Source organism: Solea solea, chromosome 6 (assembly GCF_958295425.1).
Source record: "Solea solea chromosome 6, fSolSol10.1, whole genome shotgun sequence".
In the NCBI taxonomy this organism is placed as follows: Eukaryota; Metazoa; Chordata; class Actinopteri; order Pleuronectiformes; family Soleidae; genus Solea; species Solea solea.
Window position 1 is genome coordinate 21,153,986 of NC_081139.1, and position 27,132 is coordinate 21,181,117.

Sequence of the window (27,132 nt, forward strand, 5' to 3'; positions counted from 1 at the left end):
TGGAAAGGCAAACAATTGTGTAATTTACTGAACTGAAGTTTTATTGGCTTTAGATTTGATTTGATGTAGGGCCCCTGAGATCCTCTTTGTCTGGCGCCCATAAAGTCCCTTGTGTTTAAAAGGGTCTTATTCTCTTGGTGAACTCTTCAAAAACTGCCTGGTTTTCAACCGTGGTCTGTGAGGGAGGCAGAGGTGAGCTGTAACATCATGTCCAGCAGGGGGCGCATAGAGTCCACTCCACCCCAGCGTCCTGTCACAGTAATTATCATCAGCAGCCCTGGTCACGTGACTGACAGAGACTCTGGCGAGTTGTTCTCATCTCCCACAGTCATGGCGGTGTCAGGGAGTCACGAAGATGGAGTAAACACCACCACGGCAACGTCCTGATCAGTTTCTGTTTACTTTATGCTGGACAGTAGCTGCTGTCGCCCGAGATCCCGCAAACATCCCGCAGGCTGCCGCCGCCGCTGCTGCTGCCGCCGCTGCTGCTGTGCTTGCAACGATGGCCGACCGCGGTGTTGATCTGTCGGCTTTGCCTAAAGAGGTTAGGGACCAGCTGGCGGAGCTGGATCTGGAGCTCTCCGAGGGTAAGACCCCTTGTTTGCTAGAGAGAAGTGTGGATGTGGAGCGTGTTTGCGTGTTTCCAGCCACGGACAGACAGACAGACAGACAGACTGTCCCGTGTCAGTGGGCTGAGAGCCCACTCAGAGCTGCTGCAGTGGATCCGGCCACGAATACAACAAATGATTAACAACACACTGACCTCCCTTCTCAAGCTGACATTTGTACAGCAAGTACTCTGGTTGTTCCAGGTGCTCGTGATTCTCTGTGTGACACACGCTCTGAACAAACGTGCACGTTTATATTTGTAATTTGGCACATTTTAATATCAACTTCTCAACATTCTTGATTGGATCCACATCATGTTTGTCGAACAGTGATTTCGCAGCTTTGCTCCACGAGCCTTTACACTTTAGAGGAGGAAAATGGGTCATATCTGTCATCCCAAAGGCCTGTGTGTGTACTTGCATTTATTACCTCTTTAGGACCTTTTCTGGCATAAACACTGACCTTATCAGGACCAGTACACCAAAAACATGGTCCAAATGCGACAGAACACAATTTCTGAGGATTAGAGGAATTTCTCAAGTAGGTTAAGGTCAGCGTTAGGCTTTAACTGGTCAGTGTTAGGGATAATGCTCTTTCTTTTCTCTTCTCTCAGATGTCAGTGGACTCTGTGGCCCCTTCAGCACTCCACGGTGCTGCTGAAACTGCAGCAGATACACAAGGATAGTTATATGTTTTATAAAAGAACAATGTGATCATATGTGGTCTTATTTTCATAGATCATTTTGATTTTGAGAGTGAGTTATGTCTCACATCTCATCTAAGAGGCTTCTTTAGTCCTGAAGAACTCGTGTAAGTTCGTTTGACTGAGAACCTTCACAGACTTGCCTTATATCTATCATTTCAAACCAGTCTGGCTGTTCTCCTTTGATGTCTGACTTGGTGAGACAACGGCCTCTTACTCGATGCTTTCTCCTTTTTGGACAGTTCTCTATAAACCCTAGACATGGTTGTGCATGAAAATCACCTTTTCCTCCCATTCTGATTTGTGGTTTGATCTTCAGATGCTTGCCTCAGTCATGTTTACGTGCCTAAAAGCTTTGAGATGTTGGCAAGTGATTGGCTGAGTAGCTATTTGTGTTAACAAGCTGTTGAACAGATGAACCTAATAAAGTGGCACGTGAGTGATAAGCAAACATGAAATATGCTGAAGCCTAAGGCTTATTTTTGCCTCTCCTATACTCCCGCCATCATCAGTCGGGTAAAAGAGAAATAATTATATCACAGTAAATGATAGCATTTCGTATTTATAAAACTCTATAACATTTCAATGAATCAGTGAGTTCATTCTGTAGTTTGACTCCCAAAATGGAAACATCTGTATTTTTTCATTGCTTTTCACTGAAGGTTGATAAGGCTTCTATTCTTAACTTAAAACGGTATTTCTGGGGTTTTTAAATACAAGATGTCAACATATTAAAACGTGCTGAACCCAGTAAATAATTAGTACATTCACAGTTCCCCTCTTTGTTTTTTATTTTAATAGCTCTTTGACTGACTTTGGGGAAAAGGAATATGGTGCTGGCTGTTATGCAAATCTCCTCCTCACACTGTGAATCACAGCGCAGGAGCTTGATTGGTGCTGTGCAGATCTCAGGCGCTCGGGGGTGGATGAGTAATGTTGTGTTTTACACGGAGAGCCAAGCAGGGAGATGTATGTATGTGCCACTAATGATGCCTCAGTGCCTCTTGCTCCACAGGCACACACACACACACACACACACACAGATACCTGGACGTGTCCTGCCCATGTGGGAGGACAGGTGAACAGACAGTTTAACTATCCCATCATCACTGTATAATAATAACAATAATAATAATAATAATAATGCACACGTCCAGTCGGTTTTAGGGTCAGGGTTAGTCAGCACCGTCACCTCACAGGTCAAGTCCTGGTTTGAGTAGAGTCCTATGGGGTTAGCATGTTGTCTCTGTCTTGGTGGGTTTTTTCTCCAAATACATTGGTTTCCTCAGTGTAAAGACATGTGTTCAGGTTAATTGGCGGAAGTGTGGATTGTGAATTGTTGGCTCTGCAATAGCCAACAGCTCTGCAATAGCCAACAGCTCCGGATGTCACATGACTCAGCTTTTATCTACACCACCATGGCGACAGGAAAAGGCTTTTCAGTGCCAGTGCTTGTTTCAAGCAGTCTGAGCAGTATTTCGCAGAACCTGACAGACTGAACACATCTGACCCTAATAATCCTTGCCTTCCTGGTAAACCATCTCACGTCCTACTCCAGAAAACTCTAGGTTTCCCGCTCCTTGATTGACATCAAATTTAAAGACTTGCCAGGATCAATTTCCTCAAGTTCAAGGACCGAATTAGTTGACACGGCTTAAAATGGGAGGGCAAAAGAGCCGCGTCCACTTTCATTGGTTGGCAGCACGCTCTGCATTTGGCCAAGTAATTGTTCTTGGTGAGCCAGAGATCTTGGAATTTGCATTTAACGTTACTCGCTCATTGTTCTGCATGGAATCTCACGTCAAAGGCAGAGAGGGACAGTATACAGTGTCCACAACACCGCTAGTCTACATACATCAAACAGTAGGTGGCGTCGTAACAAACAAGGGCACATCGGTGGCGGCCCATCAGACATCCCATTGTGTGCTTGATCTGAGCAGATTTGAGGCCAGTGATCCAACTCTGTCATATCTTGGAATCTTTGGTGATTCGGTAAAATGCTCTACCGTTTGCTTGTCCCTGACTGTTTTGTCATCCCCGGGCACACTAACTATCCACCATCTTCAATTTTTAATGCATACTGCTGAGCCAAGTCTAGAGTTTACCCTGCCTCTCACTCAATGTCTGCTGGTATTGGCTGTAGCTCCCTGTGACACATTCCCCAATGGTCGGCAGTCGGGGTGTTAAAGACCGTCCATAGTTCGGTCTTTAACATCGGCCCTTGATTCACAGCGGATTCAGCATGTTGAATGAGTCATAAAGCCGACCAGCCAATCAGAGGATGAGAAAAGACACTGACGGAGCGAGCACCTCTACACCAAGATGGTGCACACCAAGGGCTCACATATACAAACCTTCCTCCTTACCGTCCTTATTTAATTTGGACATTTATAGCGTTTTCTAGCTCTACTCATTAGTGATAGTACCTGGCACCTGGTGCCTTTTTTTGGTACCTGCTCTGGCGAGGTTCCAAAACGAGCTGAGCCGACACTACAGTGTGACGTCGTCAGACTGCCGGCCACTGATTGGTCAGAGAGTGTCTTCACTGGAAGAGTCACAAGCGCGACATCCGACACAAGAATAAAGCTGAACTGTAGATCATACAAATCCTGATGCATGCAAGGAAAATTCTAAAATCTCAATGTTTAACAGAGGAGTCTGGTGTATTTAGCGATGGCACTGCTGAAAGCCAGCGACCGTGAGCCGAATCACAACACGTTCAGCCGTAAACTATTCATTTAGTATTTAAATCTGTGCACTACAAATATTAATACATATTTAAGCGATGCAGCTATGGGTTTTTAATTTCCTTCCGTATGAGAAGTTCTCACTTTATCCTTAGACTAAGCCCAGAATTTGTCAGTGGTTACTGTCACAGAGTGTTGCTGTGGCGACTTTGACCCGAGCCACTATGGAGTGCAGAATGTGGTTTGTTTAATAATAGACTGCAATTAACAGTGAGATAATGAGTGTGTATAATGGAGGATGGGGCATATGTTAACTACGTACCATGGGTGAGAGACGGTGAAATCACTGTGTGTTCAAGTGGATTTTCCAGGACTGAACCTCCACCTCTTCACCCTGAAACACTTTTTTTTGTTGTTGCTGTGGATCATTGTCTAACTGAAAGATGACCGATGAGTTCTGACGCATTTGATAGAATGCCCCTGGTTACCTCTTTATTCATTCTGCTGCACCATCAGCAGTGAAATCATCAATAAATGGCAGTGTGCCACATCTGTTGGCAGCCACAACGGTCCAAGCTGTAAAAGAACCCTCACCATGTTTGACAGAAGTGGTGGCTGTTCTTTTTATTCTTTTTTTTGACCACCACTGTTGCTTCCTCCTTTCATTTGATAGCATGTTTTTGTGGACTGCAATCAGGTTTACCGGGGTTTTATATCTTTTTAGAGTAGGGTTTCTCAATCCTGATCCTGGGGACCCACTGTCCTGCATGTTTTAGATGTCTCCCTGCTGCAAACACACCTAATTCAAATGGTCAGCACACACCTTTAAATAAGGTGTAGAGAATCCTCTTAGGAAGTCGCCTCTGACAAAAAACATCCCAGAGAGAGCATTCTGTGGTTTTGTTCATCATGCAAATTCATTTTTTCTGCTCATTTCAGGGTTGTTATACTGATAGTGTCTAGTTTCAGTTTTTACACACTTTGGCATATTGTTTACTCTGTGAATTAAAGGGGAAAGTTTAGCTACAAATGTTGATGCTGAAGATGTCCACCAAAGGCTCACATCAGTGACCTACTGTTAAAGGTCCAGCCTGCAAGAGTTAGCATCTATTGGTGAGACTGCAGATTGTCACAAGCAGAGAACTCCCATTTTTCCCAAGTGTGTTAGGGAACTACGGTGGCCTAAAAAGGATGTGGAACTGTTTTGTTTATTCAGGCTGCTGAGATGACTCCACATAAAACGCTTATTCTAAACCTTTAAAAAACAAAGACTTTTGATTTTAAAGCAATTAAACTCTTAGTCAAACACACTCATGGGGAGTATATTTCATTTCTACTTCCTAAATGTTCCTAATTGGTCATGTTCTAGTCATGTCCTGTGTAATTTTCCTTTAGTAACTTTAGTAATCCAAAGAAAATAACATTTACAAAGTCCCAAACTTGAATCGTTCTCTACTATTCACAGTCTGGAGTGTTTTTGTTGGGTAACAGTTTGCAAAGGGCTGCTGTATTCTGGTCAGATGGTCTAACTGGGCCCATCATCACTCACCTGTGATGGTTTTAGTATGTCGAGGCTAAAGTTTAAGTTAATGGTAAGGTGACACTGCCAGAGTGTGTGTCCCTCTGCTGTGGCCATGGCCTCGGAGGATCACGACTCTGTTACGCGTAATTTAACCTCAAGAGACGAGTTGGTGTTGTTGATGAAAAAGGCTTAGCACTGTCCAGATGCCCCGCTCCTGTAGCTGCATCGTATAGCTTCCTCAAGTGCGTTTGCCGTCTGCTCAACAGCTACGCAGACAACTCAATCCTGATGGCACAAGGAGAGAAGCAGCTGGCCACCCAACTCTCTCATGGATATCTTTTACATGGCAACAATCACCTCATTGTTGTCCCCATAGATGATGGGACTCCCCCGGCATCAAGCAAGGGAAAATATGCATCAGCAGCATTTTATGCAGCAATCGTTGTGGACAGCAGATTGTGTGTGTGTGTGTGTGTGTGTGTACAAGAGAGAGAGAGTAGCTCCTCCTATTATAACCTCACTGACTGTAAGGACACAAAGAAAGCCATTGAAGGGATCAAAGATTCAGAGATTTAGCCCGAGTGGAATTTAGAGCACTGAACCACAACTGCTCAGCCGAGGAGTGTGGGGGCATTGTAGAGTCTGCAGCTCCTGTAATTTGTTTGTAAGTGACTGAGTGAAAGTGTCAGAGACAGAGTAAAAAGGACCAGAGTATCCTTTGAACAGATGCTCACGCGAGGAGACCGGGTGCAGTGCATGACGTTGATCTCAAACGTGCGTCTGTCACTTCCAGGGTTGAAAACTGTCAAGTACCAAAATCAAATCTTTTCAAATATAGTCAAATATACTTTACTGTTCTAACAGCTACAGAACAATACACAGCACGGCAGTGACAACAGCCAACAAAGGACATATCATTCACAGAATATTAATATCACAGAATAAAAAAGATGAATATTTTATATACCATAAAAATGAGTAAAAAAAAATGAGCCCGGCTGTAAAACACACATAAACACCCCTTTCTTTACCAAGCACTTGGAGTAACTACGGTGGCCTTCACGTACCAGAAAGTATATTGTTGTTCTTTGTTTGCATAGTAAGCTTCCACTTCAAAATACAAACTGCTTGCTCTGGCAGGTTTGTCCGTCCAGGCTTCTCTAGAAACATGGCAGCACAAGGTGGCTTATGTAAAGCAAAGGTAAAACCAAATAGATTTTTATTTCAAAACGATTATACACACATAACACTGGATAGTATATTCATTTTCTGCCAATAAACCCTCTGACATGTTGTGGACTGGACCTTTAATAAGGGCTGGACGATAATACGATAATGATATATATCGCGATAGAACTTTTTCTCGATATAAAAGCAAGACGCACTCAATAGAACTACCATAGAACGCCATGTTTTGACAGACAACCCAAACAACCAATGGCAATGAGAGAAAACCGTGCTTTGAATCAATCCTGTGGTTGGAATAGCTGCAGCCACGTCATGTGACAAGCAGGGGGCGGCACGTGTGCTAATGCTTTCATTAGCACAGCCACGCGCACCAACACACCAGAAGCGACATTGGCTCCGCCTCCAACAGCGTCTCTTCCGTCAGGTTAATGCGGCGTTTGCCGCATGACCGCTGGTGGTTATAGACGCTCACTACCCACTGATAGGAGGAAGTGCTGTCCCTCCCCTGAAGAACACAAGAGCTAACTCAACGCTAACTGGATGTCTGCACTACAGCAGCAGACCATATGGGGCTTTTCCACTACCCAGTTCCAGCACGGCTCGCCTCGGCACTTCAGAGTAAAGGGGAAACTTTAAGTTTGATAGAAATATTAATGTGATTTATATTGTGATATATCGATAAAGTACGATATAAGAAATAAATATCATGATAAAGAAAATGTCCATATCACCCATCCCTACCTTTAATGATTGATAAGTTCAATTTATGTTGTATATCATGACAATGAGGGAGCTGTTGAAGAGCTAGAAATTCTCTAAGACTCAAGTTGATCATTGAGCTAAATGTCTGAGGGGATCTTTAGGACTGATTTCAGACTAATCACTTAAATAACTGCCTGATATTGCAGAGCTTATAGATGTGGTCCTCCAAGCGTTGGCGTTGACACTTTATAGTATGATGTGTTTCAAATAACACATCTCTGTTTATAGCCTATAATGAACGCCATGGCATCTGTGCCCTTGTGTACACAAGTGCATACTTTCCTCGCTGGAGCTGAAAATGCATCCCATGCCCAGTGAAAACAGTTTCTCACACATTTCACAGGAGACGTTTAGCCCCTGCTGTCACTGTCCCACCCTGTAAGTGAATATGTGCTCTTCCTTGTGACCGGCGTCCACTCTGCCGTCCGTCTGTGGAGGCTGTGGAGGAGAGACGGCTTTTTCAGCTCAGCAACCGGTCCATACTGATGGAGTGAGAGAGAAATGATAGATTACGCTCCTGCCTGCGTTTCTCAATCTAGGTCACAGAGCATCAGGGGGCAACATGCCTGGCTCATTTAGTCTGTGAGTCACACTGGGCCAGGACTGTTGCTGCTGGGGATCTCTCACTCTCACCCTCCCGACCCTGACATCACCACTACCTTCTCTCTGTCTGTCACTTTTCCCTTCAAATGTTGTTGTCTTATTCTCTACAACTCCCATAAAATCAAGACTATGGTAATCTGTCTCTTAAATCCGCCCCACACTAGAGGATTTTTAAATCTGACTTGATATTAAAAACATGGGAGACCACAGTCACAATGAATTTTGTAACCAATTTTCAATGTTTTAATCCTGAGAAAGCACAGACTATACATATGGTGATGAATCAAACAATTTCAGATCTCACAGAAGCGTGGGTGATTTCATGTGACTTAAGAATATAAACAGACATGGAGGCGAACTGTCAGCAGCGTGGAGCTGGCAGACCTCATCAGCGTTGTGTGAACTCATTTGATTTTCGTTTTAATGTAACACATTCATTCATTTATGTTTAGAAGTTACACACTACAGCTTTAACCAGGTTTTGGCTCCTATTGACATAGTTGTTACCTGAATAAATGGTGTGTTGGTTTTATTTACTACACGCAGATGTAAAGAAAAAAGACAATTTTCCACTTCCGTTTCCGCTCTTCATCGCTCTGAAAACAAAAATCCCTGCTCTTACGTTTCACCGTTGTTTGTCATTAGTTGTACTTTCTGTAACAAAGCAAACCACTGCAGAGTAGAGTGTTTACGTGCATGCCCAGTGTACCCGCATGGTCATGTGTAATGTGTTTTCAGGTGTGCGTGTATGGACGCAGCGATCTACTGATATGGAGCTGAAAAGGCTTATCTGGATGGAAAATCTGCTAAAAATAAAATAAAAATGTTGTTTTATGGATGTAGCCAATGTGTCGCTGTGCTCACATGGCGTTTACTTATGCATGTGGGGCCTGTGCAGCACTGACAGGGAAAGAAGGAAGGATGATGCAGCCTGTCTATTTTAAAACGTATTAAAGCTGCACTGGGCAGGATTGCTGGGAAAAGTAGTTAATTGTTGAGTTTCACCCCCAGGTTGTGAAAACACCCGCGTCCTGCCTGTCCGTGCTGAGACATACACACCACCTACGCAACAAAGGACTTGAAACAATCTCCCCGTCTCTTTAAACTGTCTGCTGATGTTTCTTTTTTTAAATCTAATGCCAAAATCAGAATACACAATATTTTTGTCTTTCACGGTGGTCACCATGTCAGATTATCAATCAATTACAGTGGCACAGATTCTTGCTGCGTCTTGTTCGCGGAATTGGCAACACTGCAAGAATGACCCCGACCAATCATGAGTTCATTGGTCATTGGGGAGGCGGGGCAAGGAGTTGTCAATCATGGCTATAGAAGCGTTGTGGGTGATGCTCGCGGTCTTGTGCTCTGGTAGTCCCAAAGAGGACAATATGGACTGTTGTCCTTCAGAGAGAACTTGAGGTAATGTGTGCAGTCACTCAGTATGTTTACATGCACAGTATAATCGAGCTAAGGCCATAGTCTGACTAAGACAGGCAATAGGACGACTTGCAGAGTCCGAGTTTACATGCGGAGGAGGAAATCGATTTTTTGGCCGTGTACATCTGACACCACCCACGCAGAACGCCAAGTCCGACTCCAGCCTTCATGTAGGAGTAATCAGACTATGAATCACATTGTCTAGGTATGTTAGTCTGACTAAGACTAGCTTGATTTTACTAACAAGAAAACCGAATTATTGTCTTGATGGGACTAAAATCTGACTTTTAACATGCACTGAATATTTATGTCTGTTTGTTACGCCGTGTCAGAGCACTCTGTTATCCTCTTGGTCAACGTCCAGGAGCACGTCGTAGTAGATGTCAGACTAACATGCTAGACTTCTCGTCGTCATATCAGGGAGCATCCCAGACGCCAAATCTATTTTATTTAATTGTCTTGCACTACACGTCCACGTTCAGCACTCCCGCTGGACACTGGAAATGTGTCAGGAATGACCAAACCATCTCGATACTCTAGAAACATCTCGATGCAGAATAGGTGCAGTGGATCACCAACAGGAGCACCTGTGACTCTGCAGATGTCTTTGTGAGGCTGCAGAGGAGGGGAAGTGTTGGTTTCCTCTCAGATCACACTGTGTTGAAAGGTTACTCTGGAATCACTGGTCAATAACGACTGTCCCTTTTGACTTTTGAACAGAGCTGATCTCCAGTTAGCACTCCGGGCCACGAACTACAAAAAAAAGAGGATCTCCAGTATTGTGTGACACCTTATGTCTAGTATTGATATTGACTTAGACACAGTGACATTAACAGACAACACAAAGAATATTTGTTTACAAAAAATATTGAATAATTTAGATGCAACCCGAGTGCAGACCTCCACACTGACACACACTGTTGGGCAGCTGAACCAATCTCACTTTCATGTCCACAGTGAACTGCAGTTTGTCTTTCCACCTCTTCTGACTTGTGTTTTCACCAAATCGCTCTGATAATTGGAATCAACCCAGTCTGCAAACTATGTTTTCTCTCTTCTGCAAGCAAATGACGCGACAGTGAGGCTGACAGTGGGAGGGAGAGGGGAGTTAGTAGTCTGGTCACTGTGTTGTTCACTGAATTATTGAGTGTTTCAGACTCTGCACATCAGAGAATCCCCTGCCACTTAATCCAAGTTTCTCTTTAGCTTCTTGTTACTTTCTCCTTGTTGTGAGCCTGTGCTTAGATTAACGGTGGCGGTAAGTGTTGACTATTTCAGTGCTCACTGGTTTTATTCAGTCTTTAGTTTATTCATTGTCTCCTGCTTTATCATCCACATGAGGCTCGCTGGAGCCAATCCCAGCTGACACGGGGGGGAAAGTGGTTTACACCCTGGACAGTTTGGGCAGGGCAAACATACAGAGATGAGCAACCTGTCTGCAGGGGGACGGATTTGTTTAAGAAATGTTAAATGCCCAGAGTTTTCTCTTTTCTCCTCAGACAGGATGGGCTGGATCAGGCTCTGCAGCTGTTGTATTGTTTGTTAACGTGGACTGTGCATGAACAAATAGGCCAGAGTAGACAAGACTTGACTTGACTGCAGGTCATGTGCTCATGTGAGTAAGCACCTTTTGTTGGTATGGCTAAAAAAAATGTTACACTGGGGTACAATCTTGCATCAGAGATGTTCATTATGCCACACACGTATATCAGTTTCACCACTCACGAGAGTCTGTTTTGTAAATCCCACAGGATGATAAGCTGTAGCTGGTGTGTAGTAGTGTAGTAGGTTTGAATTCAAGCGCTGTAGTGTAGTGTGTCAGGTGTGTGAGCCACGCCTTTTTGAGGAAACAAAGTCCACTTTAGGAAGTGAAGTACAGGGTTAACTGCCACTGGCTGAGTCCTGTCAGATATTTAGTTAACTCAGTGTACTGATAGCTGACGGGTAAGGATGTGTACCAACTGGGTGATTTTCCCTGAGAACATGGACACTGGTTTAAGCTCCATGTCTCCCATTCTCTTCTATACTTGTATTTGTTACCTCCTTAGGACCTTTTCTGGCATAAACACTGACGTCGTCGGGACACAAAAACCTGCTCCAAATGAGGCAGAACCTAATTTCTCCAGAATTGGTGAACTTTAGGGCAAATTTGTCTATTATGGTTTTAGGTTAAGGCAGTTTGGCAATGGTTATGGAAGTCAATGAAGTATCCTACCAAGAATAGCTGTGTGTTTGTTCTTGTATGAGTATCATTGTGAGGACCAAAAAACTTAGAAACCACAGGGAGTGAGGACATTTTGAAAAAGTTTTGGGAAAAGTGAGGAGATTCTGGCTGGTCCTTGCGTTCTGTCACTTTTAAAGGGGCTTTTTGAGGGTTAAAGCTTGGCTATAGGGTTAGAATTGGGTTTAGCTTAGGCAATTTGATGCTTAAGGTTAGGGTTAAGGGCTGGGGAATGCATTATGTCTGAGTGTTCTCACTACCAATGCTGCACACACGTGTGTGTGTGTGTGTGTAGGGAAACATGATTCATTCTGTTACCTGAGTTGGCCACACCCTGCCTGCTGTTTCAGAGAGAGAGAGAGAGAGAGAATCACTTGAGGCCTAAGCAACTCTCTCTCTCCGTGTGTGTGTACTTGGTATTCCTTATGTTGTGGGGACCTACATCTGTTTACACAGTCACATTACGGGGACAAAAATCAAGTCCCCATAACGTAAATTACTACATTTTAAGGTGAAGAGAGTTAGGCTGAGGGTTAGATTAAGGTCAGGGTCAGGGTTAGGATTAGGTCACTAGTAATTATGGTTAAGGATCGACTAAGTCGCCAGGAAATGAATGTAAGTCAATGCAATGTCCTCTGAAGTCATGGAAACCAGTGTGTGTGTGTGTGTTTGTGTGTGTTTGTGTGTGTAAAGGCTTTAGGGTCTTTTAAAGCACTTCTTTCATTCACCAGTGCCTGTAATACCAGTTTTATTGTCTTGCATTCCTAAACTTGCACACACACACACACACACACACACACACACACAAACTGTGTGCAAGGATTGTGTTCATTTGAATAATGTAAGATTTTTCCCCCTCCAGTCCTGAGGCTGATATTAAAGAAACTGTGAACAAAATGATTTTCAAGACATCATAAATACGATTAAAGAACTGTAAGATAACAAGGAGCCGGGACATTTTTTTATCCAAGATGCAGGTAACTCTGTCAAACAGTGATTATTGTGTTAAAACAGAAGATTCTGACTTCCTGGGCCGTAAATGTCAGTCACGTACAAGCATGTACATGCATAGACACACCTGTCATTCCACATATGTTGTTGCTATTATTCACACGACCAGTCATGATCATTAGGCTAATCATGTTTCTAATAGACTACATGTTAAAAACTGAACTTGTTATGTAGCTGTGCTCTTATTTTACAGAGAAAGAAAATGGCCAGACATACAGGAAAACCCCTTTTTAACAACGTAATATTGAATATCAGATATCTCTCTGACGGCAAACTATATAAGAGAAAGAGAACTAACTTTTCTCAGGCAATGACTCAAGAGGGAGTGTTGACAGCATGTCAAAGATCAGCTGTGTGTGACTGTGTGGACGCAGCGAGTGGGTGATCTACTGTACTGGCTCAGTGTGAGTTCTATGGCCTGTTGTTAAGAGGAGGCTGCTGGGAGGTTTGTGTAGGATGTTTGTTCTACACATAAACACGTGCAACAGCTCTTTTGACACAAGGAGATTGCTTTGCAAAATGAACACACCCCGACACGTGTCATCTTTCATCCTGGACTTAAATATTTCAGTTTGTTGCAGTAATCCGACAACCGAAGTCTAAATTCTGGCAGACGCATGACGATGTGTTTTTATAGTGTTTTATCTTCATATCTTGTTGAGATAGTTTGTTTTCTGCGAGGTAACACCACGGACATCCTGGTCTCTCTGTTCAATATTGTAACGTGCTTTGTGCTGTGTCCAGTTAGCAGGTTTTGAAAAATCTAATCAGTTTCATGAGAAAGCAACTGAGCGACGAGCTGCGATGAGGGAGAGGAAAAAGCAGGCAAGAAGAATAGAGGTCGGTAGCTAATTACTATTCAGACAGAGTGCCTGCGGGGTAGGAGGAGAGAGCAGTCTCCCTGCTATTCACATAATTCAGGGCTCACAAATGAGTGTGTATGGAGCTGGGAGAAGATGCAGGTTTCGTGATTCTGCTCACAGTGAAAAAGTCTTGAGGTGATCGCAGGAGAGCTGTGGCAGCCTCATGCAACCCTGACTGAAGTGGTTTGATTCTGACTGACATCACTGAGACGGACGTGATCGGGTCACTGTGAGAAAGTGGGAGCAAGTCAAGTCCCTTTACCTTTAAAGGTTCTTCCTCAAACTGTTGCCACTAACTCGGAAGCATAGCATTGTCCAAAATGTCTTGGTTTGCTGAAGCGTTAAGATACATTGGTGGAATGGGACCTCTCTGTGTGGAGTTTGCATGTTCTCCCCGTGTCTGCGTGGGTTTCCTCTGAGCTCACCGGTTGTATGAATGAATGCTAGACACATTCGGTCAGGTCTGTCCCTTGTGGCCGCGCCCTCAGTCGCAGCAGCTCTGATCAACCGTCGACCTGACTTAGCGGTCGTATAATGACAATAAAGATCCTTTCCTTGAAGATAAGGGGATTATAAGCCTGAATGTGATATTTAACAAGTGTAGTGTAGATTTGTTTTGCAGTTCAAGACCGAAGTAGAAGAGTGGGATAAAACCTCCATGAAACTGTGCTTTGCCTCTTACACAACTGAGTGTAATTGTAGATTTAATTTTTTAGATTTTACGCCATCCATTCATCGTCTACCGCTTTATCCTCAATAAGAGGGTCACAGGGCTGCTGGAGCCAGTCCCAGCTGACATATGGGGCAAAATGGGCAGGGTACATCCTGAACAGGTCGCCAGTCCATCATAGGGGCCCAGACCGGGACGTGAACCAGCAATGTTCTTGCTGTGAGGCAACAGCTGCTAGCCACGTGCGCCTCTGTGTGTCCCTAGATTGTACACAAATGAGAAAATCAGCAACTTAATTCATATCCTCTGCATCAGCTCATTGCGTGAACTGCTCACTTGCACTCTGTATATACTTACTGTGTTGTCGATTGGATTATTCATACACATTCAAAGTTTTCACTCTGTATTATCTGCATAACTGTGTCATCTGGATCTTTTATACATTTTTTTATTCTAATATTGTATTCCATATACTCTCTGTGAATTCATGACGTGTGTATCCTTCTTTTTCTATTTTCTTTTTATTTATCAATCTATTTTGTGTTTCCTCTGTTATATTTGATACTTTGTGTAGTTTAAGTGCTGTAGATCAGTAAGGTCTGTCTATCTAGCAAACATACACTGGATTAAAAGATAAAGCAAAAACAACAAGAGCTCCTCTTGTTCCTCTCATATTCCACTTTGCCACATTGTGATTGTATGTGTCTGTTCGTCCGTAGTTCACTTGTAGGATTTACCTTCTAAAAGGGTTTAACTCTTTAGCTCCCACTGCTGGAGCTTCTATGAGCATTAAAGAAACAGATGAAATTCAAATCATCCAGATGGAAGAGTGATTACGTTGAGGTCCGTTTAATGCCACACCAGCCCCTCCCCCATCTCTCCATCTTCCATCTCTCTCTCTCTCTCGCTCTCTCTCTCTCTCTCTCTATCTTTCTGCAGAGAAACTGCCTGTTCACATGAGCTAAAAATAAATCATGTGACTGAGCGAGGCCAACTGTACCATTCATGCATTACTTATGGAACTGTTTGCCTTTCTTCAATTTTTCCTCCAGATGTGATAAAGGAGTGGACTTTACCCTCCTCCAAACATCAGCGCTTTCTCTTTCACCGGCGAGTCTGTATTAAACTGTGTTTTATAAGTATTTTTGATTCATTTATTGTCTATGATACTGAGCAAACATGCCAGATATTTCACTTAAAATGACTTTGGAGTGCACTCACTCTTTGGTTGTGCCTGACATGAGTTCAGTGTTGACTGACATGGGGCCTGTTTTACACAGAATAACTACAGTCTGATGATATGATGCTGCAAAGGTAATAGGCCTGCAAAAATAGGTATAAACAATATAAAAGGACAACAAAAACCTTTTTAATGTTACAAACACAGGGTTTAGCGAGTTTATTTTACAGAAATAATGAAGAGTAACTTTGAGTTGTCTGGTCAGGTGGAGGAGTAGTGGTGAAGTGGGTTTCCAGGCTGAGAGGCAGGCGGACGTGGAACACAGGTGAAAAATATGGATGATATAAAAACAGACTCGATGTATACCATACTGGGTAGCAGAGCAGGATTGGAGTCTTGATGAAAAGATGAGCTGCAGGTGAGGTGTTGAGGAGGGACTTCAGAATCCAGTCTGGCCACGTCCACCGAGCACACACACACACACACCCACACAAACACAGAAGACAAAAACAGAGGAGGTCCCTCCCTAACCATGACATTGCACAAATATGATAATTATATATCTGGCTACATGTGTCGCTCTGTTGTTTGTGGCCCCTTCAAACGTCTTTATAGCGATGCCACAGTGTTTTTGAGATTTCTTCGTGAGCGGACAAAGAGGACTTGTTTTATGATGCTGTGGTGGCCTCTGTGGTCCACTACACCGTGGTGAGCTGGACAGGAAGCAGCAGGGACAATGATAGGAAGAGACTGAACTAACGGGTTAGTCCACTGGTCTCCATCGAGGAGGTGGACAACACCTCGCACCCCTGGCCTGCACCACACAGTTACAGTATGGTTGAAGACTATTCAACTCGAATCAGCAACAATAATCACTTCATCACATTCTAATGTGTGCAATATTCCTTTTTATACTGTGTAATACCCTACAGGCTGTCAATTATTATACACATTTTCAACTTTTTCTATATATGTATATATAATTGTCATATATATTGATTTATGTGCCTACAATAACGGTTACCTTTTCTTTGATTTATATTTATACATTATTTCACACTGTGACCGCCTTCATGTTGCTGCAACGACTGAATCTCCCCATCATGGGATTAATAAAGTCTTATCCTAATGATTTTTTAACCAACGGAAACAATGGAAATAACAATGAGGGATGAGGGAATCTAGGGATGAGCTGATAGAATATGTAATAATGTTATCTGTCCAATACTAAATCCAATACAATCAAAACCCTTAAATATCATGTGAATACATCACTAAGCACAGGCAGTAAAAATGAAATGGCTTTTTATCACTGGGCGCTAATGCATCAGCGTACATCTTACAACTCCTGTATATCAGACTGATATCAATATCAGTAGATACTCACGGTTGTGATATCAGTTTCAGACACAAAGTCCCTACTATGAGCCCTTGGACTGTCAGTGTTCACCTGCGTTGCCGGGAAATCCTTATCTGTAGTTTCTCTGTGATGTAAATGGGGGAAAAAAAAGACGACATCATTAGCAGACAGCTTTAGCCTTTTATTGCTGTGCACCTCATCTCAGTTTTAATCAGGGATTAAAGCTAGGGGCTCTGAGAGGTGATCTGTCTATGGAAGAGTATCGGGATCACCTGTCACACTGGCAAATATCACACAGGAAACAACTCTGTTTGACAGATTTGACTTGATAATCTCTCCTCTCCTGTTTTCCTCCCGCGTCTTGACAGTCTCTGTGTGAAGATGAGGTGTGAGAGCAGCGCTTGGCTGACGATGTGAATGAAGCATCACTGTTCAAAACAGTTGGGAGAACAGTGAGGGCGGGCTCAACAGATGGATTTTTAGTCTGTGTTGTAATATCGGACAGTTTTGCCCACAGAGGGTTTTGGCCGAGTCACTGCGTCTCCTCGGGGCCTTTTTCGAAAAGCCTTCGTCAGCCTGTGTTGCATTTGATTGCGGTGGAGGAAGATGCAGATGGGCTGCCGGCAGGGAAGCGAACAAGGGGGAGTTGAAGGGACACTCTTCTCTCACCTCTCACTCGTGACTCAGGATTCCTCCTCTTCTGTCCTTGGGATGTGCCGTCACTCACCTGTGTCATTCCTCCCACTGCTCAGCATCATCTCCTCCTGTGTGAGCTCATCAGTCATGTTTTCCCTCTGAGTCTTCCACCTCTCTTGTCTTCTTTCTGCATTTCTGAATCATCCTATCTCCTGCCCACACTTCCGTAAGTTTCCAAATTTAGTCCTGTTTTCTCCCTTTCTCTCCGTTTCATATTTGGGGCTGGAACTGAGCCACAACTTTAACGCCCTCAGTCTCCTCTGTAGATGCCTGCATCCGTCTCCCCTTTTCTGTTGTTGTTGTTGTTTTTACCATTTTTTGTCTCGTTGTTCTGGTTGCTCCATCCTCTATCACCACTCTTGTGTTTGAACAGGTTGTGGTTTACTTCATTGAGACACATGAGCGAGAGTTGTTAGAATTCGTGTTAAAATTCATCATCAAACCATGGAGAGAATACTCGAATGTGCCCCAACTCTTAGTCCTTACCACAAAGATGATGTCACCATTGAACTGAGGGGTTTATGTGTGTTTTTATCACGAAGAAATATGAATACTTGTTATGTCACGTGATGTGAGAAAATATTGTAACAAATAGCTTCATGTTTGGTTTTATTTTACAGGTGATATTACGCAGAAGGGCTATGAGAAGAAAAGGACTAAGCTCCTGGCTCCTTACATCATTCACACTCCAGGTAAAAAAACAACTGTGTTGCTTGTTTTCAATCTCTGTTGTTTCTTCTCTGGCTGCACACTCATGAATCAAAATCAGTGTTCTTGCAGACAACGTCTTGTTATAACAAGAGGTTATTTTTAAGGTGGACACCACTCTTAAAATGTACTTTAGAAACCAAAACAAACACTAAATGTTACCCTCGCTGTGTTTTAGAATAACTGTGGGAGAGTTAACAAGACACAGGCTGCAGTAAATGTTTGGAAAAGTGGCTGTTTCTGCAAATATCACTGGTAAATGGCTTGATAATGCTCACTGCTGCCTCCCAGTGGTACAGTCCCTGCCTCTGCTCATGTCCCATCTCACGTCCCCGCTGATGGTTGAAGAGAAAGTCTGGCTACCACGTAACCACTAAGCAGTAAAGTTTGCTTTATTAAAGTAAAGAATAGATCTCCGTAAAGCAGGAATGGTAAGAAGAAGAAACATGTCTGCTCTGTTTCTAGGAAAACACAATTTAATGTTTTGCTTCTCAATGTTAAGTGAAGATCTCCGGCTTCTTGAGGTTTACTGTTGACTGTTTGCTGCAACTAAAATGCCCTTTTTTGAAAAAAAAGGAGAATATCAAGCTTCTCACATCTTTGTTTGTTTTTCCAGTGGAACCGCCCCCTCAGAACGACTCCAAGCCTCCTCCTCCTCCTCCCAGTTCCTCCTCCAGCCATGCTCCTCCACCTTCCAGCTCATCCCGGTACCGAGAACGTCGCTCACGCAGAACACATCGAGGCGGAGGAACCAGGGATGATCGCTACAGATCAGGTCAAAAAGAGCACACACGTTAAAAGAAACACAAATATTCAGCTTCGCTCTGAAACAACGCTCACTGATGAGATGTGTTTTGCCGCTAACTTCAGTTTCACTCAGCTGTTTTTGAGATCAATGCGTGTGTGTGTGTGTGTGTGTGTGTGTGTGTGTGTGTAGCCCCTCAGTGAGGACCATTACTTCCTGTAAGCAGAGTGATGTCACTGCCTGGCTATGTGTAAGGAGGCAGTGAGGAGAGTAGAACCTGTCATTGGAGAGGTTAAAGAAAAACAGAGCAGCAGAGCGCACCGTGTGTCTGTTTGCTGAGGTACAGACTTTATAATCGTCCTCTCTCCAGATGTGCCCACAAAACAACTGTTTCACTTCTGATTTCTTTTCTCTTCTTAAGGTTAAGTGTGAGGGTGTTTATTTTAGAGGAGTGGAGAGAAACAAGAGGCTGAGTAGAGTCAGTCTGTTGGATATTTCAGTTGTATATAAATTCAGACATTGTGTTTGAGTAAAGGTACAAGTATCTTACCAGAAAATGACTTTGGCAGAAGTTGAAGTCACTTTTTATAATATTACTTAAGTAAAAGTCTTAAAGTTTATGACATTTACTGTACTTAAGTATCAAAAGTCATTTTCTGGTGTAAAAAGAACTTAAGTTTTAGAAGTAAAAGCATTGAAAAAGTGAGGAGTTAGAATTGAGTGATGGTAGCTCAGTGGTAGAGTGAGTTGTCTTTCACCTGGAAGGTTATTCCCGGCTCCACTACTCGATATGTGTCCTTGGAATAGACACTTAACCCCATGTTGCTCCTGACAGCTCTGCCGGCAGCGTGTGAATGGCTATTAAAAAGAAGTGTGATAGAAGATGCATATGAATGTGAGAGTGAATGGGTGTGAGTGGGTGAATGGCTAATGAGGTGTAAAGCAGCTTTGAGTGGTCATACATATAGACCATTTACCAAGTCTTCTTCTTCTGATTTTATCTGGTAGTAGCAAAGATAGTTAGGGAAAATATCAAATTAAAAGTACACAATTTATTTAGGAATGTAGTGGATTCAAATAAAAGTTGCTAGAATTATAAATATAAATACAGATACGGGAATTTTGTATTTAAGTACAGTAACAATTTGTACTTATAACCCTTATAATTGAAGTCCTTATTTTTTATACTTTAATGGTCCAGTGTGCAACTTGCAAACAATTAATGTTGATTCATTTTACACTCTGTACCTTTTTAAATGTGTGTCCAGTGTTTCATGACAGTTCCACCAAAAGATGTTTCATGTTTCAGTTCACTAAAGCCATAAATCTACAGAACATCAACAGATTAAGTTGTTTTTTTTCATACCTAAAGACACATTTCTTGCATGATTAAAATAAAACACTAAAATAAAAGAGAAGAGGTAATGAGACAAAAATCTCCACCAATAACAATCACTGAATGAGCTGCAGAGAAAGTGCAGAACAGAATTTTAATTGAATTGCCTCTCATTTCCCGTTCTGTTTCAAAATCACAATATTAAACCAAGGGGGCTCATAAGAAAGATAATATTAGGTTGAGGCCTTTAAGTCTCTTAAATCTCACTGCTAATTAAAGCCAATGTAAAACACACCCACAACCTGTTTGTCGCCATGGCGTCGGCCCTTACTCTCCGGGGCAAGTGTAGAGAGTGAGCTTCACCCGCCACTCCTGTGTGAGTGAGTGTTGGTAACAGCACATTATCAGTGAAGATGATTTAGCTCCAAGCAGTCTGTCTGTTCTCCACAGTGCCAATTATGTAATTATGGCTCCCACTGCTTCTGCTGCTGCTGCTGCTGCTGCTGCTTGTTGTGTAATGAACCGCGCTTCATGATTTATTGAAATGTGCTGAATGGAAATCATGTCCCCTGAGTTAATAGGTGTGATTTGTCCGTGGGTTTTTGTTGTGTTTATATTGTTTAGCGGCCTGAATGCTGTGGCTGTGTGGATGTGAAACCGTCATAGAGCTCATAGAATTTTCCTTTGACTTTAATTCATGCTTTGATAATGCAACTCCATATAAAGCCATGTTTACCTTCACATCATCACTATCATTTGAATGTGTGTGTGAGCTGCGAGCTCATCAACCTGTGATTTATGTCATGATTTTAATATGTTCTGTTCTTCTATCTGTATTTATCTTGACACCGACATATGAAGTAACATTTGTTTTATAAGATAATAGATAATTGTGCACAAACGGTTCCACACATCAACGCCTGGTACAGTTTTGACTCTAGGAAGTGACTTTTGTATGGACGCTTGATTCCTTTTGTTTGTCTTTAAGTTTTTCAGGCGTCACATTTCCTGTTAGGGATCATCAATGAGTTGTTTTTAAGTTGAACTCACAATTTCTCACTCGTACACTCAGCAAATATCACAGGCTGTAATTTAGGGCTATATGATGCTGCAAAACTGACCCAGGATTAAATCTTTTCTTTTAGCCGCAAGTGAAGAAGCAATCTATTTCAGTGATAGTGAGAGTTTAAAAAAAAAAATTTACTACATAAATGGTGATTGAAATCTTTAAGTTCTCATCCGTGCATTAAGTAAAAGGCAGGATTATTATTTTGGTGTCTCCTATGATAATGCTCCATCGCATTTTAAATCTATTACACAGTCGATATTGAATTGATGCTGAAAACAATATTGCTTTAAAACCACAATTGACATTCAGCCCGAGCTTGTACCCTTGATATGTTTTAGAGAAAAGGTTTTTCTTAGGGAACTTTCAGATGGGATCCAGTGACCTTCTCACAGCTCAAGGATCTAACAGAAACAATAATAATAGTAATATTCAAGCAGCAGTTAGGAAAACAATGCAATTTTAAAGGCTCTACATAATAGAAATAATAAAAAAAAACACAATAAAAAAGCCACTGTGGGGGAAAAAGAAGACCACGACTATGTGCCCTGGGCAAAATATAATTTTCCCTTTTTTTAAGTTGTTTTTAATCAGATCCAAAGCCAACAGGGCCAAGCTAACTCAGTGTGTATTGTTCTCTGTTTCTGCAGATATCCATACTGAGGCAGTACAAGCTGCCCTGGCTAAACATAAAGAGGAGAAGATGGCACTGCCCATGCCCACCAAGCGGCGCTCCACTTACGTCCAGTCTCCCATTAATACCCGTACACCACCAGGTGAGACAGTAAAAACAGTCCTCGAGTCTTTTCAGACAGATTTGACCTTTAACCGAATTTCATCCCCTCTGTCTTTTGTAGACTCCTCATCCGGCTCTGAAGATGAGACGTCTGTGCGCAGACAGTCATCAGTGGTTGCTCCTCAGTCTTTGGTCAGTCCCAGCCTGCAGAGCCCAGATTGTTGGATCAACCACTCTGTGCAGGGCTCATCCACCTCCTCCTCAGCCTCCTCCACCCTGTCCCATGGAGAGGCCAAACCACAGCCTCAGAGCCAAGCTCAGCCTCAGCCCCAGTACAAACCACAGTACCAACCTTTGTATCAGCCTCAATACCAACACCAGCCTCAGCCTCAGCAACAGCCTCAGCCTCAGCCTCAGCCTCAGCCTCAGCAACAGCCACAGCCACAGTCTCAACAACAGCCCCACACTACAGCTTTGGCAGACATGTTGGCTCACAGTCGCATTGGTGAGACACCGCTTATATGTATTATATGTATTATATATATATATATATACATACATATATATATATATATATTTTTATACCAAGTACAAATTAATGGAAGTCAAGAAGAAGTGCTGCACAAGCCTGTGTGTGTGTGTTCCAGGTATATGAGGTGTTACTTGTGTTGTGGGGACCTAAATCTGTTTACACCGTCACATAATGGGGATTTGTCTTCCTTAGAGGGACAAAAACAAGTCCCCATAACTTAAATTATTACATTTTAAGGTGAAGACATGTTTTAGTGATGAAGTTAAAGGACTACTTTAATACACCGATTTGCATTTAGCTTCGTCTTACTAGAATAGGGGTAGTATTTTTAGTATTTTTGAAAAACTCCTGTTTCCTCTCAGTCGAGAAATATCTTCATTCTTTTTTTTGTTACGTGCCCACCAGTCACACTTGGTCTGCAACGCTAATTCCGCTCTTTTTAGACCCACTCGTAGGGGGACGGGACCTCATTCCCAGAATGTAAACAGTGTCAGCCATCTTTGCTAACAGTTATGCTAACAGGACCAAGTGTCACTGGTGAGCACGTAACAAAGAAGAGAATGAAGATATTTCTAGAGTAACGCTCCAGGAAATGAATGTAACTCGAGTGAATGTAATGTCCTCTGAAGTCATGGTAACCAGACTCTCTCTCTCTGTGTTTACTTGTACTTCTTTGTGAGGTCCAAAAAACTTACAAACCTATCTTTGTGGGGACATTTTGTCTGCGCCCCACAACTTTAAAGGGCTTTTTTTCAGGATGAAGACCTGGTTTTAGGGTTAGAATTGAGTTTACAATAAGGGTCAGAGGTAGGCTCAGGAATGCATAATGTCTGGGAGTGTCCTAACTAAGATATAAAAACAAGTTTGTGTGTGTGTGTATGTACACATGGAAGGTCATTGCACAGCACTGTTCATTGTGTCCTAACCTTTCCAACAGTCCAGTGAGTAGCACTGTTATTACAAAGAGAGCAGAATCTTTAGAGTTGGGAGTTGGATGTGACCGTCCTCCGCTGCTTCCCCCTGCAGCTCCCTCGGAAAACAACGCCCCCCCTCCAGATGTCACAGCTGTGGCCCCTGCAGCCAGAGGCCCGCGGGTGGACCTGCCCTCCAACGCCGTGGTCCGCGGTATGACTCGTGTGCAGAGCCGCTCGAGCATGATGGAGACTGCAGATGGTAAACAACCACATCAAATGATGTTTTTGTCTGGGCATCTTTGCAGGAGCATGTCTTTTTAATTAATCAGACTTTACTGCTTTTTCTTCTTCTTGATCTTCTTCCACCCTGTCACATGTTCTGATACAGTAGGAAGAGGTAATATCCAGAGTAAGGAACCACTTTGATCTATAATGCCCGTGCTGTTCTACCCTGACTCTCCCTCCTGTTTACAACAAATTATTATAGAAGTCAATGCAACAAAATAGAGCATCCGCACGCTAAATGAATCCTCACGTGTGATCCCAAACCAAAAAACCACATACCACACACACTTCTCATCATATTTTCCCCGTGTTGTTTTCACCAGCTGAACATATGCTGCTGTTGTTTGTTCATTTAAGACATGATAACAATCTGTTTTGTTACGGGATGAAGAGCAGCACACTCTGCGAGGGGGGGTGAAGCTTCAGTGTGGCGTCACCACAGCGTGTGCGTTTGTGTGACCCACGGTGTGCGATTGTGTTTCTCCTGACACGTCCCCTCTCCACCCTCACCCTGCAGGGGTCCCTGTCAGCAGCAGAGTGTCCACCAAAATCCAGCAGCTTCTCAACACGCTGAAGAGGCCGAAGAGGCCGCCGCTCAGCGAGTTCTTCACTGATGACTCAGAGGAGATAGTAGAAGGTACGCTGCTTCGTCAAACTCTTAATTATTCAGTATTTCTCTCAAACTAAACACAGTTAAAAGCATCATCAATATTGCATGTTGGCCACAACTGGTCAAGTCATATTGATATTTACTGTATAATAAAAAGAGAGAGAGAGAGTAGATAAATGGTGTGAGAGATCCAGATAACATCACAATGTCTAAAGATTGTTATGTATGGTTAAGAGGAATATACTGTACTCTACTGTACTGCCTGTGTAATAAACAACTGACTTCCATATCAAATTATCACATTGAATTGAGTTGAATGGATTATAAATAACCTCTGAAACAAATAAATGTGATTTTCTTACTTCAGTTGAAAACAGGCATACATAATATAAAGATTAAAAAATAAAGCACTTTATTATGACTTATTTAGTTGAAATCTCTTTGCTGTCTTTGTTCTCTTCTCGCATCACATGTCTAATTACTTTCCTTACTTTTATTTAAAAATGAGTTTATTTGTTGTGTTGATGTAATAATGCTCATCCAACATTAACAGGATATTATTTTGTCAATAACATGGTATCACTGTAACATTATGTCCTCATTACTACACTATTACCTTTGCTATCACCAACCTGGAAATAGCATTAGAAATATTACCATATATTTACCTCCCTATTACAGAATTATCACCATATTGTTTCTGTACTGTGATATAAAGTGTAATAGGTCCATGTCCAGTCTGCCCACTATGTAAACATACCCAGATAAATTCTACTGTGTTTCTTGTAGTGCCCCAGCCAGACCCGAACACGCCTAAGCCGGAGGGCCGTCAGATCATCCCAGTGAAAGGAGAGCCTTTGGGAGTGGTCAGTAACTGGCCCCCAGCCCTGCAGGCAGCATTGGCCCGCTGGGGGGCCACGCAGGGGAAGAGCCCCGCTCTCACTGCTCTGGACATCACCGGCAGACCGCTCTATACACTGACTTATGGTGAGACACATGACTGTGCTATTTAATATGCAGAAACAGAGAGAGCAATGTTTACAGGGTCAAACAAACGTTCTCTGAAAAGAGCAATAACATTACTATGTCATTTCTCTTCATCTCAATATTAGAAAGCTGTTCTTAATTCATTTTTGTGCCATGAGGTGGGTTTTTGTTGGGTAGTGTTTTTTTCGATGACACCTTCTGTCTGTCTGTCAGGCAAGCTGTGGAGTCGCAGTGTGAAGTTGGCGTACACGCTCCTGAACAAGCTGGGCACCAAGAACGAGCAAATCCTCAAACCTGGAGACAGAGTGAGACGTTCACCACACAAACCGAAACAGAAAAACTATAATAATTACAACAACATGTTCTCTGATTTTACACACCTCTTAAATGTGAATATACTGTACATACAGAAATAAATCCTTAAAAAAGAAGTCATTAAAACGGAACCATTTCAGTTTGTAGTCATTTTAAAGGTTCGGGGAAACACAGATCGACATTTTCTTCCATTGTTGAACCAAACAACTAATCCATTAATCGAGTAAATAAATGACAGATTAATGGATAATGAAAATAATCTTTGACTTGTTTCAGCCCTGGTGCATTTGCAACTTCTGCCCCTGTTGATCTTGTGTGAGGAGATATACCATGTTATATATATATATATATATATATATACCATGAATGTTTTTATGCATATTGATGGTGGACAGAGGATGAATACTAAGGTCTTAAGTTTTGATTTTACCTTTAGTGAAACAATCAGGTCAAACTTTCACTTACTCCAGTATTTTCACCAAAATATGAATTTCTACAGAGCTGCAAACACTTTATCAGCCTCAGATGAAAATTGTGGTTAGTGACAATTAGTTACTTTTATCAGATTAGAATTCTTAAGCATGTTAATCATCATACGTAAACATCATACGTGTGTTGCTTAATGGCAGCTGCTGTCATGATTATAGACCTGTTGCTGTTATTACATGATTACTAAAACTCCAATGTTTACATCCACACAGACACATTTCTCTTTATATAATCTAACATTAAATCAAATGTAAAATATCCTGTCTGTGTAGGTGGCGTTGGTTTACCCCAACAGTGACCCTGGGATGTTCTTGGTGGCCTTCTACGGCTGCCTCCTGGCTGAAGTTATTCCTGTACCTATTGAGGTGCCACTGTCTCGTAAGGTGAGAGAACCATCGGAGGAAAAAAAACCTGAAGTAGTTTTATTAATTTCCACCTCTGTATGTGTAACTGTGTGTGTTTTTCTGTGTGTGGTGTGTTTAGGATGCAGGTATCAGCCAGGTGGGCTTTCTGCTCGGTAGCTGTGGTGTTGGTCTGGCTCTGACTAGTGAGATCTGTTTGAAGGGTCTGCCCAAGACCCCTGCAGGGGAAATACTACAGTTCAAAGGTGAGCAGCTTGATGGTGCATTCAGTACTAAGACGTTCATTTAGTAACTATATTATTCTTTTATGAAATACTGAATTTATTAAGATGTCATATACAGTTAGGGCCATATATATTTGGACCAAGACACATTTTGACAAAAATTGCATTAACCTTTGAGAAATTCTAAGCATTGTATGCTAATTATTGTTCTTATCCAGGGGCTTGGAAATAATAACCATGATAAATAAAAGGCTTGTTTTAATACTTGGTTGAAAATCTAGGGATGGGAATCTGTATTTGTATCGGATACA

General features: G+C 42.4%; 1 protein-coding gene across 2 annotated transcripts in view; it reads left to right on the forward strand.

The window, feature by feature from the left end:
• Nucleotides 1–288: 288 nt before the first annotated feature.
• Nucleotides 289–27,132, forward strand: part of dip2bb (disco-interacting protein 2 homolog Bb) — a 42,501-nt gene continuing 15,657 nt past the window's right edge. For both annotated transcript variants that reach the window (XM_058632357.1, XM_058632358.1), the window contains exons 1-11: nucleotides 289–587; nucleotides 18,133–18,204; nucleotides 18,837–18,995; nucleotides 22,018–22,143; nucleotides 22,225–22,608; nucleotides 23,662–23,808; nucleotides 24,352–24,471; nucleotides 25,234–25,431; nucleotides 25,645–25,736; nucleotides 26,508–26,618; nucleotides 26,719–26,842. In XM_058632357.1, coding sequence (XP_058488340.1) covers nucleotides 503–587; nucleotides 18,133–18,204; nucleotides 18,837–18,995; nucleotides 22,018–22,143; nucleotides 22,225–22,608; nucleotides 23,662–23,808; nucleotides 24,352–24,471; nucleotides 25,234–25,431; nucleotides 25,645–25,736; nucleotides 26,508–26,618; nucleotides 26,719–26,842 — 1,618 coding nt within the window. In that variant the 5' untranslated portion in view covers nucleotides 289–502. The remainder of the gene's footprint in view (nucleotides 588–18,132; nucleotides 18,205–18,836; nucleotides 18,996–22,017; nucleotides 22,144–22,224; nucleotides 22,609–23,661; nucleotides 23,809–24,351; nucleotides 24,472–25,233; nucleotides 25,432–25,644; nucleotides 25,737–26,507; nucleotides 26,619–26,718; nucleotides 26,843–27,132) is intronic.